General features: G+C 41.7%; 1 protein-coding gene and 1 long non-coding RNA gene across 3 annotated transcripts in view; one reads left to right on the top strand and one right to left on the bottom strand.

The window, feature by feature from the left end:
* The first annotated feature begins 800 nt into the window (after positions 1–800).
* The window catches only part of LOC117468318 (ras-related protein Rab-37-like), a 94,151-nt gene continuing 78,600 nt past the window's right edge, over positions 801–16,351 (top strand). For both annotated transcript variants that reach the window (XM_034112375.2, XM_071201817.1), the window contains exon 1: positions 801–1,162. In XM_034112375.2, the coding sequence (XP_033968266.1) occupies positions 899–1,162 (264 nt within the window). In that variant the 5' untranslated portion in view covers positions 801–898. The remainder of the gene's footprint in view (positions 1,163–16,351) is intronic.
* On the bottom strand, positions 4,113–5,070 carry LOC139432977 (uncharacterized). Its single transcript, XR_011642547.1, has 3 exons — positions 4,969–5,070; positions 4,517–4,577; positions 4,113–4,393 (listed from the first exon to the last, which is right to left on the bottom strand). It is a non-coding gene; the product is annotated as an uncharacterized lncRNA (long non-coding RNA).

Genomic DNA, 16,351 nt, shown 5'->3' with positions numbered 1-16,351 from the left:
GTAACACTAAAGCAATATGCTTTCCCTCACTTTCCACCTAAAACATTAAGTATACATGTTGACAGTGCAGAGGCATTAAGTGTTGCGCTCACCTGAAGAGACGATGACAGTCAGCAGCTCGGGGGTCATCACAGGAATCCTTCTGAGCTGTTACATGAATACTTTAACTTTCAGACAAACTGTCATTCGCTTCTGACTGAGAGGAAAACAGTCTTTGGGCTCCCCACAACAAGTTGGAAACTAAGACACAGACTTGGTATAAATAAGAATTAACCAGGGGATAAATATGAACACCCTGAAGAGAGGAGGCGGGGAGTTTACTCATCTCAAACTGCCCTCATGTTGGAGTGAAAGGAAAAGTTACTCTTGTGCAAACTCTAGTGGAAGTTAAGGGAGACTGAACCAAACTGTTTCGAAATAATAAAGCACAACAAATCTCTGACATCATTTCTATCATTGCCAACCTAAGATCTTGGTCTGTTTTGTGAAAAGTGCTGCGGGATCCTCAGCCTCCCTGTAATAATGAATAATTGCACATTTGTTATGTCTGATTTAGTGTAACAAAACAAAGGTTGTGAATATGTATTATTTTAGATGTGTTACTGATGTGTATGTAAATATCTACTCTGTAATAATTTAAATGTTGCCTTTTTGATAAACCATAACATGCTCACTCTCCTCAGCCACCCCTCCTCACTCCATTCTCGTCACCCTCCTCTTTCTCATCCTCCTCTTCCTCGTCCTCCCATTGTCCTTCTCCCCATCCCCCTCCTCCTATCCTCCCTGTCAAACTTCACTTCCTTTCCTTCCCTCAGCCTCACCCTCTCTCCAGCAGCACCACCTCCCCCACCTTTCTGTTGTATTCCGCGATCACCACATGCCTTTTAAATGTTAAGTGATGAGAGAGAGTGATTCAGAAGAGAAAGAGAGAGAGGGGGGGGAGAGAGAGAGGGAGAGTCTTATCCCCCTCGCGAGCTGCTCGGCTGCAGAGCGCGCGGAGGACAGGATGGAGCGGATGGAGTCCATGGAGCCGATCTCTGCGCACTACACCACAGATTACCCGGAGATCCATCCTGATAGCGGGTTCGAGTCCAGAGAGAGCTGCGACATCCAGGCGAATACCCCCCCGCCCACCACATATGATGAGGAACTGGTGCACAAGGTAGGCTATGGGAAATATAATATTGTATTTGATTCTTAGGGTGCGTTCACACCTGCCTTGTATAGTCCGGTTGAATCGAACCCTGGTGCGTTTAGCCGCTTGGTGTGGTTCATTTGGGTCGGTGTGAACGCAGTCCGAGACCTCTGAAGTGAACTAAACAACCGGACTCTGGTCCGCTAAAATAGGTGGTCTCGGAGCGCTTGCTTGCAAACTCTGGAGCGGTTCATTGCTGGTGTGAACGCAGTCCGCACCAAAACATAGGAAGCGCAGTATTTACGTGTCACAAGAACGCGGATATCTTCAAAAATCTTTAGCGAAAGAGTCTTTCAAGACATCTGCAGTTGTTTAGTTAAAGAGTAAAGCAGAATTAAGTGTTGAACAGTGACGTGTAAAGTAAAAATTCTCCGTCAGCTACATAAAAGTAAGAACACCTGTCGTCGGTGAAACGCCCCTCCTCTGCAGACTGCAGAACGTCTCTCTCTCTCTGGAGAAGCAGGAAAAGAACACCGACAGGCTGACCAGAGAGGCTTCTCAATACTCAAATTTCCCCTCCTCGACTCCTCGACTCCTCGGTCCTCCGGTAGTGACCCGGAAATGAATTTCAGCGCGCCATTTTGAAGGACGTCTCATTTCTCTAAATGCACACCGAGGACCGAGGATCGAGCATCGAGGAGGCTCTCTGGAGGAGCTATAACCGAGGATACACTGATGGTTCCTCCACGGCTCCTCCGCGGATGCATTTCCGGGAACGGTGGAGGCGTGACGCACGGCCGGACTTATCTCAGCCAATGACAGCTCTGCATGCATCCCCTGGATATTATTTGAGAACCTGCTCTCATCGCAACGCGATGTTTACAGTGAGAACAGCTGTGAGGTCCTGCAGAAAGCAGAGCAGTGTGTAAAATATATATCACTCAGTATAACAGGCCTACTCTCTTTATTTGCTTTAGTTTAGTAGATATCTACAAAGAGTCCATATTTTTCTAAAACCATTTAGTGCTTCACATAATAAAATACACAACGGCTGTAGCCTGATTATGCTTTAGCAGCTGTAGGTGTGTGTGGTACAGTATGTAGGTGTGTGTTGTACAGTGTGTAGGTGTGTGTTGTACAGTGTGTAGGTGTGTGTTGTACAGTGTGTAGGTGCGTGTGTTGTACAGTGTGTTGTACAGTGTGTAGGTGCGTGTGTTGTACAGTGTGTAGGTGCGTGTGTTGTACAGTGTGTAGGTGCGTGTGTTGTACAGTGTGTAGGTGTGTGTGTTGTACAGTGTGTAGGTGTGTGTTGTACAGTGCGCAGATGCCGCGGACAGACGGGTCTCAGTTGGTTTGATGTCCTTACTTTTAATACTTGCAAATACAACTTTTGGCCCGTAATTTCAATTCCCCATTTCAGCGACCAGAGAGAGAGGGGGGGGGGGGGGGGGGGGGGGGGTATATCCAGTCTCTGATTGTGTTACGTTATTATGAGAGTGCTCTCATACTTTAAATTGTATATATTTATATAAATATATTTGTGTGTGTGTGTCCGCATCTGTAGCCTGTTATTGTCTCATTATACCGCACTCTCAATGAATTCAAATAAAATATGTGGGGGAACAATGTTCAGCTGATCTAACAGAGATTATAAAATATGACAAAACACTCGACAGCTGATGCAGCTGTTGCCACGTCATAATGAACGGACGTCGCTTTAATATGACCGCTCAGAGGAGAGGAGTTCTCATTTCTTTAAACGTCTGCTGCTTCCCCTCCTCTCTCCTCGGTTCCCCTCCTCGGTCCTCCGCTCGCATCTCCTGTGGGCGGGTCTAAGTCTCGAGGAGGGGAGTCGAGGAGGGGAAATTTGAGTATTGAGAAGCCTCTCAGGAGCCCGACGCGAAGCGGAGGGATCTAGATCGGCATGAAGGTGTTCTTTTCCTCATAATGACCGCGCTGTTGCACATTATCCCGCTTATTACATGGCCACATTCTCAACAAAGTAACGACATGACTCCCAATATTAATTGAAATGCTTTTGTGGATTTAGAAAATTATTTTATTGATTTAAAAAATAGTTGTATGTATTTACATTGACATGCATCCGCTAAGAAAAGTAGTCCGTTGTTACTGTTTGAACCAGCGCCATATAGATAGAAGAGTTACGACACCGGAAGTCCAAAAACGGTTATCGTCACGTGGTTCATGTAGACGAGGATCGTTCCCCGGAAGTTCATGGCGGGCAATGTGAATGCATTGATAACAGGAGATAGAACTACGATTTTTGTTAATTATTAGTGAATAAAGGTTTTGATTTGCAATATTTATACAACAAATCGATATGTGTATGTATTTACATCAATATGTTTTAAAAAATAAAATCGAATTTGCTAATATTAAGTGATAATATCAGGATTAGTGTGAACAACTAGTTTACATGTTACTAACAGTGCCTTGGTTAAAGAGCCTGTTGCTGTTTATTTATAGCTTTGAATTCTTTCAAACCAATATTATCTTCTTAGACTTGTATGGTAGTCAGGAGCATCACTTTCTAATGTTTATTGATACATTTAGAGGGAGGGGATCTAAAGTAATGCTTTAAAATTCAGATTGGATTCATTTCTACCATTTTCTTAAATTCATGGTAGTTTCAGTAATCCCCTGGTAATTGAGGACACAAGTTATCTAAATGACTAATGTCATCTTTATGGCTTTCAGAAAGGACAGGAGACCGACAGGTGACTATCAAAGGACTAGCAGCAGCATGATGATGATGATGTTAAATGTGTTGTTTTAGGAACATCCATTGCAAATACATGGAATTCAATAAACATTGAATAGCATATCATGCAGTTTGTCGGTGCCTTTTCCTCCGTGTTGTCCTGGTTTGCTGTGCTGCCTCCTAGTCGCCACCATGGTTTGCTGTGCTGACTGGGGATGCTCCAATCGCTCAGAGAAAGGAGCACGAATGTACGGCTTCCCCACTGACACAGAGCGGAGGAAAAAATGGCTGGCTCAAGTCAGCAGGAGCAATTTCACGACCAACAGCAACACAATATGTGATGTAATTATATACAAACACTGCATTTGCACTTTTTCATAAAACGAAAACCACACCATTGGGAAAGCTTAATGTTTTGTTTAATACAAAAAAACAGGGAAAGGCTTGAAAAACACTGAGAGTTGAGACTCAGGGTGCAGGGTGAGGGTCTCAGTGCAGGTATTCAGGCTCCATTGAATCCCCCTCTGGTTCTTGTGCTGAAAGAGGGAGTAACAGACAGGAGAAAGGGTTATACACACCTATATAGCACACCTATTGGATGGGAAATGCCTTGGGGAGATAAGGTGTTTACTTATATAACACAGTAGTATTAAACTTACCTTGTGTTTTCACTCTCACTTAAGTCCCTCTCCCTTTGCCATCAATCCAGAATCAGCTGCGCTGCAACATTATACAGACAGGTAATAATCAACAGAATCACAAGGACACAATATGGCTCTGCTAAAAACACTCACTCATACACGCACCAAAGTTATATTTATCTAATATTTAACTCCCTCCACCCCCCCGCATACAATCCCGTTTAGAAGCCCCTCTTCTCTAATTCAACATGTTGGACGAAATGACATTAAGAGAACGGAATTTACCATTAAAAGGCTGTTCAACGTGTGTTGCTAACTTGCTTCGGTATGCTAGCTTAATCTGTTATCTGTAAACGTTCCCTAAATCTACTAATTTAGGGATAATCCACTGACATCCTTTAATACACATGTTCATTTGAATCAGATGTACTGATAATATCCGCAATATACATCTTTAAACTTCTTCTTACCTTTAAAAGTCCGTCACGAACGGTGTATTATGCTGCAACTCCACAGCTCTGCCAGCCTTGGCGCTAACTTCCGGGGAACGATTGAGAGGCTCCACGATCCGCCATTGCTGTAAAAAAGTGGTCCATTGGAGTGAACGGAGATGTCGTAACTCTTCTATTAAATAGCTCTGGTTTGAACTAACGTAGCAACGGCAGGAACTGCTTCGATAGCGTTTTTGAGGAGCTTCATGATTACAGATTTGAAAAAATCGTTGCTTGCTTTAAAAGTATCACAATTCATGATGTCAAACCTTGGGAAGTATCTAGATATCCCTGCCCTAATGCCAAAGTAACTGCACACTGAATATGTCTCGTCGTCTGACCTATGTCTGGACCGCTGCGTAAAAAGGAGGGTTTCTGCCCGTTACTTCTCCGCTGTTTTCTTGTCGCTCTTGTCTTGTCAGTTAGTTTCAGCCAAACTGTATACAGTCAACAAAGCCATGTAATAATGTTTTTTAACGGACGTTGTCTGATTATATAATCATATGCGCGGGCCGCTAGTGTCTGTTGATCTCCAGACTAACAGCAGCATGAGAATAACCTGCCGAAAGTGCCGATGCTCCATGGCGGAGGCTCCGCTAGAAATGGCCGGGATTTGCGTTTGTACCCCCTTAATGTCTGACCAATGGTTGAACAGCATTTCCGAGCACATGACTTGTGTTTAAAGTTTATAGTCCGTTTGAGTTTTGCCCGTGTGAACGCAAACCGAACCTTCTGAAAAATGAAACAATGTAACAAACTGTGGTCTGGTGCGCACCAGAGAGCGGACTATTAGGTGTGAACACACCCTTAGACTGCATCTCCTATTATGTGTCCATGTCGTACTGGCATTTATGACGTGTGTTCAGTGGCTGCAAACTTCCTCGTATCAGTCCTGGGGCCTATACTACGAACCTGGTTCAACCTAACCTGGATATGTTTGAGTTAGCCGGTTGGCCTAATCCAAAACATACGCGCTCTCGCTAAACTGTGGTTATCAAGTGGATCGCTCAAGCCAGCCGTGTCCTATCTAGTTAGGTGCGCGTTCACATGAAAGGGGTGGTATTTGGAGCATTCGACCAATCACAGACATGGAGAAGCGCACTGACAGCGCAGCGTCATACTTCCTGAATGAAAAGTGAACTTTAATACTAGTCAAAAATGAAGAAGTTAAACTTTAAACATCCATGACTTAAACACTTTATCCAGGATAAAAGCCACAGAGCTGCACCTGCAAGGTGAACACAGCTGGCAAAAGAAAAAGTGTTTGAATGCGTACATTAACAGGTTTATGATATCACTGCCCCGTCTAAAACACGATCTGACTTCAATTACATTTGTCTCGAGTGTTTCGTCAACTTAATGTGTTGCTTAAAATAAACCTTCTGCATACAGTATGTGACACTGTGAGTGTTGCACGGCCAGATACGGCTCAGCTGACTCAGATAAGGAGATATATGATACATTATGAAGTGATATGCCGCGGACTGTACTTAATGTTACTCTGATCCGGTTACTTATGTTGTCGCCGATATTTAAGTAAGCTTTCTTAACGCTAATGTTCTAATAGTCAGATTGCTCTGAAGATGGAGGTGATATTCTATTAATGTTCACGTTCACACAGTCGGTGATTTTTGCCGGCCGTCTTTCCTGCAACGGCAGCTTTTCTGTATTTCCTTTCTCCTGTAATATGACTTGATCGCTTTAAACTCCGTACACTGAGCTCTGATTGGTCAGCAGGCGGTGCTTTCACTGAGTTGAGCTCTTAGCCTGCAACCTAACCTGGTCCCGACCAGGTTAGCCGCTAAGCATAAGTTACCATGGAGATCTAGCCTGCTAAAAAGAGAACCAGCTTCGTAGGACCGGAAAGCCGGAGTTTCCCCTGAATTTAGCCGGCTAAGCGAAAATCCTGCTTCGTAGTATACCCCCCTGCTCTCTCTCTTTCTGTACCGTCTTCGACATGCTCTATCTTCCCATGCACCCCCACTGGACCTCATTATCACTGAGACTGATTATTTTAGTGTTATTTAAATGTACTCTGTGTTACCCACTTCCATTTTGAAATGTGCAATTAGATGGAGTAAGAGTGACTGCAGTAGAGGGATGAAAACAACAACAACAACAATAATAATAATAAGCGTGTGTGTGTCCACAGGCATGTCTCAGTCTAGATTTAGCTGCTTAAGGATCACTTTTGCCCTTTAATTCTTGTTTTTTGGTCTGGTTTTATGTAAAACAGCAGCTTAAAGACAGTTACATCTGAAACCATATGAACCATATACATTTTGTTAGTATGATATTATTCTAAAGACTTTTCATGTGTCTGACACACTTTTCAGGTGTTGATAATAACCATAAAAACAATCTGCTATAACGTCATCATATAGTCTTTCTTCTAAAGAAGGTTTTTGTTCCTTTATTTGCAGTGAGTTACAATAACTGAGATTGCCCAAATGGTTTGTAATGTAACCATGCTCTCTGAACAGCAGCCTTTAATAGCTCCAGCACACGTGTGTCTGTTTGAGTGTGTGTTTAAGACTTTTATTAAGAGGGAGCACATTATCGCAAGACAAGCTGTCCTTTCAAAAATCTAAAACCATCCTTCCAGATGAGTCTGTCTTTCTGTCTCCCCGAGGAACCTCCTGTCTGTGTTCACTTTTTCAATCTCCCCTCAACCCCTTTTGAAAAAGTGATCCAGATCTCGGGCTTAGGGGCATCCGAGGAACCTCCCCGGTGCCATGTTACTACACAGTGAAATCTGGAGTGTTAATTTAACACTCTGTGATAAGGACCATATGTTCACTGGCTCAGTGTTAAACATTTACTCCAAGTGTTAAATTAACAATTAAAGAGTACCCAGGGAATTCTACATTTCACATTTAATACCTGGATCTACTAAGGAAGTTAATGAAGCTTCTTGTTAAGAACATCTGGGCTCAAACAGAAAGAAAGGAAACCCCCTACCGATAAAACCATCTTCTCTCTCACACCACTAACATGCACAATAAGTCCGTCATCCACATCCTCCATGTCTCCTTCCAGAACATCTGCGTCACTGTATTGCCTCCTGCCTTAAGAGAGAGGCCCACTTCCCAGCTCTCCTCTGTTACCATGGAAACAGCATCATACCCCCGCACCACAAACACACTCATCATCATCCTCTCAAATGCCTGTTTAGTGAGGTGGTTTGTGTCCTATGTGCTCAAACACATGCAGCATCATGTGCTCTCAGTGATGGAAACATGATGAGATGAAATATTATTTCTGTTGGTTTGAAGTATGCTCTACCTGTGAGCCCTTTGTTGAACTTTTCTGATAGGTATTGGGTTCTGTTTTTTGTTTGTAATATTTTATTTATAATTTTCAGGTTTATGTAACAATTAAACAAAACAAAAAAAACATGTAGCATAAAAACGCAAAACATCCCCCCTCCTAAATCAAAACACAACGAGATACTACACATACACAGTGCTACTGTATATCCAGAGGCCTGTTGGCTAATCAGATGATATGCCTTTTCCAAGACTATATGTGATCTTTTCAAGAGGAATACAGCTGTTCATTTCTAAAGACCATTTATCAATGAGGTGAGGAGAGTCAGATTTCCATATTATGCATTTCCTAGCCACACATAAAGCAATTTCTATACATTTAATTTGGGATTTAGTTGAAGATCTATTGAGACTTGTGAAATCGCCCAGTAAGCAAAGCTCAGGATCTAAAGGGAAGGTAGATCCTGTGATCTTGGTTAAGGTGTCACAAAAATCGTACCTCAATACCACACCTGAAACACATCTCTGACAGCCAGAGATGGGGTCGTTACTAACAAAAAAATAATATATTACATATTACTTTAAAAAAAAAAAAAAGTAATATATTACACTACTTCGTTACTCTCTACATAAAGTAACTCGTTACTTTACTCGTTACTTTAGTCGCAGGGCCGGCCCGCCCTGCAGGCAGATCACGCAGACTGCTAAAGTTTCCAATGTTCTCTTTAGTTCAGTTTCCATTGTCGCATAAGACTGATCCAGATCCTGAATGTTTTCCTATCTGACCGTGGCTGTCCTCTGTCTCCTGCTATCTGACCGTGGCTGTCCTCTGTCTCCTGCTATCTGACCGTGGCTGTCCTCTGTCTCCTGTTAGTGAATTCTAGAGCCCTGAAGGCAGGAGAGACTGAAAAGAGTCAAGGGAAGCTTATAAAAGTTAACAGCATTTAATTACACAAAAGATGCGGTGGTGTACAACATGAAATGTGCGAGTGGAGGCTCTCCCCTCATCCGCCCGGTCACTCCGGGTCAGCCGGAGGATAGAGATGGGCGAGTCATGATTCATCCGGATCATTAACCCGGATCCTAGTAATGAGCCGGTCGTGACGAGTCTCCCTCTCGATTAACCCGAGTCCTTTGAGTCCTACACCTGATGTGATGTAACAATTAAAACTATAAATTGCGTCACTCTTTACTCTCTTTATAACGACTTCTAACAAAATGGTCATGTTGTGCAGTCTCCTCAGGAAATGCAGCTATTATTACAGGAGACTCTCCTGTAATAATAGCTGCATTTCCAATAAGGAATCGGATCTTACTTGGAAACTCGTTTATTTTGAACATGGCACACAAAAAGAAACAAATTATAGAACATTTCAAAACAGTTAGAATATATAAAATGTAATTATACAATTATTATTATTAAATGAAAACACAATTGTGCAAAATTATCTTAAGTACAGGAACATATTAAAATAACTATATACATACAATGCAAAACACTTATTTTTTTAAATGCACACACAAAAAAATCAAGCATATCTTTTGCCAACAACAAATGAGAGAACAATGTGCAAATCAGTTGGCATATAGGCTAAGATTTTTTTTTTTTTTTTTTAAATTAACACAATTGTGCAAAATGTGCTTAGTACAGGAACATAATCAAATAACTATATACATAATGTGCATTGTGCAAGTGCATTATTTAAGTGTGTCACTCACAAGTTGGCATTAAGAAAGACAAGCTCACGCACTTTTGAAGGGCTGAGCCTGTTCCTCCTGTCTGTAATGATCTGCCCAGTTTTCGAGAAAACACGCTCTGAGGGGACAGATGTGGCCACAATGCAGAGCCTGGTCTTCATGACTGTGCATATATTTTGGTACACCAGGGCTCGAACTCTCCACCATTCCAGGGGGTCAGCCTTTCGGGGGATAAGTGGCTCTGCCAAGAATCCCTTGATCTCCAGCATGGCCCCAGTGGTCGGGTTCTGGACCCCTGGCCTCAGAGTGGTCACTCGCTCCTCAAAGTCAGCCCAGAATTGAGGCACTGGCTCACTTGGAGGATTCACAGTTGTGCCACCCTCCTCCTCCTCCTCCTCCTCCTCCTCCTCCTCCTCCTCCTCCTCCTCCTCCTCCTCCTCCTCCTCCTCCTCCTCCTCCTCCTCCTCCTCCTCCTCCTCCTCCTCTGTGCTGGGTAATGTTGGTGTTGCCGCATGTGTTGCTGCTCCCACCACTCTTGACACAGTTTCCTCTGCGTTCCTTTCAATCACAAAGGCATTCTTTTTGAAGCGAGGGTCCAAAAGTGTAGCTTCAGCAAGCACTCTGACCCTTTCAATTTGCCCAAATCTTTTCTCCAAATCTGCTGCAAGGAAATTAACCATCCCTTTGACAGGTTCGTGGGTGGAGGGGTTTCTCTGCCTGTGGGCAACAATTCACTGGAGCCCCCGTGCCATCAGAATGGCTTTTGAGCCTGTCACAAACCTGTGAAAAAATAAATAGTCATTGAAATTGTGTTTCTTGCAGTTGCAGCCTTCTTTACTAATGACCATCAGGCCTTATACTAATGACCATCAACACAGCATATAATGTATGAAAAATGTAATTCATAAAATTGCGTTATTTTTACATACCTCTCTGAGCTCATCTCCACAGTCACCTCTTCAAAGGGCTTAAGAATATCACACACCTCCTTTGTGATATCCCATTCCTCGGGAGTTAAGGCTGGTAGCAGTGGATTGAGCAGTGCCATTGTGGAGACAAGAGGTTCCTTGATTTCGATGGCACGCTGCATCATGAAGTAGGTTGAATTCCACCGTGTGGCTACATCCTGCTTCATTCGCAACTGGACCTGCCCCATTTGTAGTTGCATTTCCCGAAGCTTTGCAGAGGCCACTGTGCTTCTGCGCACATACTCTGCGATAGATTTGACCTTCAGAATTAAGGCCTGGATTTCAGTTTGGTGAACTGAAGATCTGACCGTCAGATTCAGCAAGTGAGCAAAGCATCTCACATGGTTTCACTTCAAAATGTCATTCACGGCCTTGACAATGTTGCTTGCATTGTCAGTGACACAGGCTGCAATTTTATCTTGAATGCCCCACTCTTTTGCAACCCGGCTCAACTCTTTCGCCAGATTTTGGGATGTGTGCGACTCTGCGACAACAAAACAGTCCAGTAAATTGGATCTGAGTTTAAAGTCAGTGATGTAGTGGCATGTCACTGACATGTAGCTTGTTGTTGTGTTGGAGGTCCAGCAGTCTGTTGTCAAACATACAGCAGGAGCAGTCCTAATCTGCTCTTGGAGTTCAGCTCTGACCTTTTCGAAAAGGTTGGGCAGCATCCGCTTTGATATAGTGCCTCTGCTTGGCAGCACATATGATGGGTCCAGTGCCGCTGTGTATGCTCTGAACCCCCTGTCTTCAACAATTGTGAACGGTTGAAAATCAGTGGCTATCATTTTAACCAAAGCCTGGTCCACTTTACTCTGCTGCAGTGGTTGAATGGGCCTGTTTATAAAGCCTCCCATAGTGGTTTGTTTTGGCCTTTTTCTGGCTGCTTGTGGTGCTGTGGTGGTGGCTGTTGCAAGTTGAGTTGATGTACTTGCCACACCTGAATCTGTGCTGGTTGATGCCGTTGCAGATGTTGTCGCTGCTGCTTCTGCTGTCCCTGTTGTTGTCTGCTGAGTGTCTGCTAAAAGTACAGTGGGGTGCTTAGTTTTTAAGTGCCTCCTCATATTTGATGTGCTCCCTCCATGAACAGATATCAGGTTTTTGCAATACTGACATCTTGCTTGTGCCTGATTTACTCCAACAAAATGCATCCATATATCACTTCTTTTCCGAGTACTCATCTCCAACAAAAAAATCCTCTTATCTTTAGCAAATAATCCTCAGTCAATGTCACTCTCTCTTCTCTTGTCACTTCTGTCTGAGGTGTTTTGGGAGAATCTTGATAGTGGGGGATGGTTGGTGACAAGTAGGGGGAGGGGGACTACCCCTAACCTTCCAATCAGAAAGGTCTTGAAGAGTGTACCTTATTGGGTCAAGGGGTCAACAAATCACCACTGCAACAACTTCACTAAGTATCTCCACCCATGATAAAATAACTTTGAAAAATAAGAAATTAATTAAAATGAACATAGTATATATGTTCATTTTAATTAATTTCTTATTTTTCAAAGTTAATTTCTAAAAATAAGAAATTAATTAAAATGAACAGTTCATTTTAATTAATTAATAAAATGAACAGTTCATTTTAATTAATTTCTTATTTTTCATAGTTATTTGACCCCATCATGACATATTTGTGTCTCGTGCGGACTCAGAGCCGTAACATATAGCAGCAGATCCAGAGCAGACTCGTCGCCATCTTTATATACAGTCTATGGTGGTCGCCATGCACGAATCTACAGCAGACTCAGCCCCTCCTCCGGCTCCCGCGAGAGTCCCGTGAGCCGTGAGTGAGCCGTGAGCCGTGAGCCGTGAGTGAGCCGTGAGCCGTGAGTCCGTAAATCTCTGAGTCTGTGCGACTCGTCGCGGGAGCCGTGGGACTCGCGGGAGCCGTGGGACTCGGAGGAGGGGCTGAGTCTGCTGTAGATTCGTGCATGGGGACGAGTCTGCTGGATCTCTGGATCTGCTGCCTGCTATATGTTACGGCTCTGAGTCCTCGTAGGCTACTGGTCTCTCTCGATCATTGACCTGGATTCACGGATCCCGCGATTTTTCCGGCTCTAAATTAAGTTTCAGTGTAAACTTCTCACAAAATGGTCATGTTGTGCAACAGTCTCCTGTAATAATATCTGCATTTCCAATAAGGATCTTACTTGGAAACTTGTTTATTTTGAACATGGCACACAAAAAGAAACAAATGATAGAAAATTGCAAAACAGTTAGAATATATAAAATGTAATTATACAATTATTATTATTATTATTATTATTAAATGAAAACACAATTGTGCAAAATTAGCTTAAGTACAGGAACATATTAAAATAACTATATACATATAATGCAAAACACTTATTTTTTAAAATGCACACACACACACACACACATGTTTTATTAAAGCAAAAGACACTGTGTAGCGGAGGTTAATGTAACGTTAGTTTAATATGCTGGTTAAATGCAACAACTTTTCGGTTTCACCGGTAGGATTTCTACGGTCTTGGTCATGCTGACTCATATGACTCAAATGACTCAAATGACTCGTATGATCCGGATCTCTTCAATGATTGACTCAGAAGACTCCGAGTCCATAAAATGATCCGGATTTGCCATCTCTACCGGAGGAAGAGGTCAATCATTGGCATGCTCTTCCTGTTGTCATCTGAGGTCTTCTCCTATTGGCCGACGTCGTCGGGGGCGGGTCCAATGCATCCTGCCTTGTTGTATTGTTAAATTACATCATTCTGGTGTCTGTGGTTATTTAAACATTCCCTAATAAACGTTATTCAGCGGCAATAGATGAGTGCTAAACCCAGTGTGCTCAGTGTACAACATCACATGTCATTTCACCATTGATTCATGGTTTGAAAATGCAGCATTTCGCCACATGCTAATGCTAACCGGAAGTGAAGCATTTTCAGAATAAAAGTATTAAGTTAATAGTTAGTGAACTTCAGGTTTTTCAGAATAAAACTGATTTAAATTAAATAGTGTATTTAATTCAAATTACGCCATATCAACATTGATTTTAATTTCTAACAATCCCTCCTTACATACCCTTTAAGGTATGTACATAATATTGAAATCAATGAGTTCTTCATCCGAACATTGCATGGTACATAACTCATAAAAGTACAAAAAATACAAATAAGAATACATATTCATCATAACTATGAAGTTTTTCATTTGTGCATAACTTCTAGCTTAAACCTTTAATGTCACTTCGTAAAATAGCAGCAATTAGCTTGGTATGGAAAACGTCTAACTCCCTCCTTTCACATCATAAATCATCTTCTTACTGTATCTGGTGTAAAAGCACTTGTTCTTTTACAAAGTATAAGAAGGATTAAACTATCTGAAAATAGCTAAATATTACTCTTTATTTACTTTTACTGTGTCTCTGGTGTAATTTCTGAATCTCTGCTGGTTCTAGTAGATATAGTTCTCCCCATCCACATTCTTGTTGGTTGTGGGACAGAGGAATAATAATTCAGAACCTGCTGATATTTGAATCTTACTACTGGGCATATGTTACAAACAAAAAACATCTTCATGGTGAACTAAATAAAATCCTTGTAATCTTTCTCAAATCTAAATATAACAATGAACTATTCCTGTTTGTGGTAAAGACACACACTAACGTTATGTAATACAATTTCATTATGGATTCAAAAACAACTAAAGTCATGATGCTGTCAGAGTGAATGATTTCCTGAGTGTATCTGTCCTGTAAGGTATGTCATTCTCTGCTCGGATCGTGTGCAGAAATCCCATCGATTGCACCTGGCAATACGGCTTCAACCTGTCTATTATCAAGCTGAAAAATGAATACAGAACTCCAACATACTGTCATCAAATGTCTTTCTATTATGAATTTAAATTAAATGTATATCCCCATAATGAACTAAACAATAAAGTCTATGGCTTTTACTTCTAATTCTTTAACAGGCTAGTTACAAGATGTTGTCTAAATTAAATTCTGTGTCTTTACTTTACTATGTTTTAGCTTAACTGTAATATGTTCTTTCTACATTTCAAACCTCAGTTACTCTAATACCTGTTAAAATATTACAAAATTGTTTCATTATCACAGGTCAACTTCTTCGGTATTCCATTCTGGACTTACATCTCTCACAGTAGCCCCTTGGCCACTGATTCTGCATCTGTGTTACCTGTTATAACTCAATCAATATCCATCAAACAGTATCTTATCCCCAGATATGGAGCAGGTTAATTATAAAACTATCATTCAATGCTCAGTTTGAACATCTGGGTTGGGGCGGTAGGTTTCTGTCAATCCTTAAAATAAATTTAAATTGTGAATTTTACAGCCATGTTGACATTATACATTATACACACTCCCCCCTTTTTACACATGAACTCATGTGTAACAAAACCCTGTAATGGGGAGTGGGAAAAAAACTGTCAGGTAAAATATTGGTTAGGGACTTAACGAACATTATTTACAATTTTACATCCATTATCATTATTTCCACAGTGAAAAGAAGTGTTTCTCTCCGTCCTTCCGATTTTAGTTTGAGTTTTACATTTGCAAACCGCCAACTCCTGTGGGAGTAAAATATCAAGTAGATTAGAAACGGGTCACATGTGCAGTTTCCCTTTTTGTGGAATTTTTAGGAAACCTCTCGTTTCCCTTGGAGCTCCAAAATAATATGTTAGTCCAAAAACATGCTTGGTTAGTTATTGTTTTAGAATCATGCAGTTACACTGATCACATGCCGGCATTCATTCACACTCACACCGTCTGGTTGTCACGTCAGGTTTGGTCAGGTACACCCCAGAGTCAGTCATGTACAGTGCTTTTGTCACACTGTCAGTCAGGGTCAAAAGTCATTTGGTCTCTGTCTTTTGGCCATGTCGTGCTCTGCAGAGTCTTTTCAGAGGTAATTCAGCATAGGCGGGTACCCTTTATCTACAAAAATATATCATATGCGGAGCGCCATTCCTTATTCATTCACGATTTCAACTATGATTTTCAAGATGGTTCTAACTTTTCATTGGGACTTCTGCCTCCCACCTTTCCTGAAACTTGGTACAAAACTCACTTCCTTAGAGTACTACTACTACTGCAATTCATTTACACCTAATTAGTATTAAAATGTCTAATAGATCTATTTCAGAAACTTGTGTACATAACTATTATCTTGTGTCAAAACATTACTAGGATCTGTGTAGCTCTGCTATGCATTTCATAGCTCATCTTCAATTCTGGTCCACCTAAAAATCAATGTTAAACTCTTTAGCAGTGTGTGGAACCCTGGATGTCCGAACATGCAACAATTACTCCCTCCTTTATCAAGGATTTAAAAACAGAAGTCATTTCATATTTCCATCTTAAAGCCCTCCTATGGTAATAACTATGCCACAATGGTGAAATCAATTCTTTAGATTGGAATACTATATTTGGCTTGG

Source organism: Pseudochaenichthys georgianus, chromosome 23, assembly GCF_902827115.2.
Source record: "Pseudochaenichthys georgianus chromosome 23, fPseGeo1.2, whole genome shotgun sequence".
Classification (NCBI taxonomy): Eukaryota; Metazoa; Chordata; class Actinopteri; order Perciformes; family Channichthyidae; genus Pseudochaenichthys; species Pseudochaenichthys georgianus.
The sequence above is the reverse complement of the archived record's forward strand: the minus strand, read 5'-3'. Positions and strand labels throughout refer to the sequence as shown.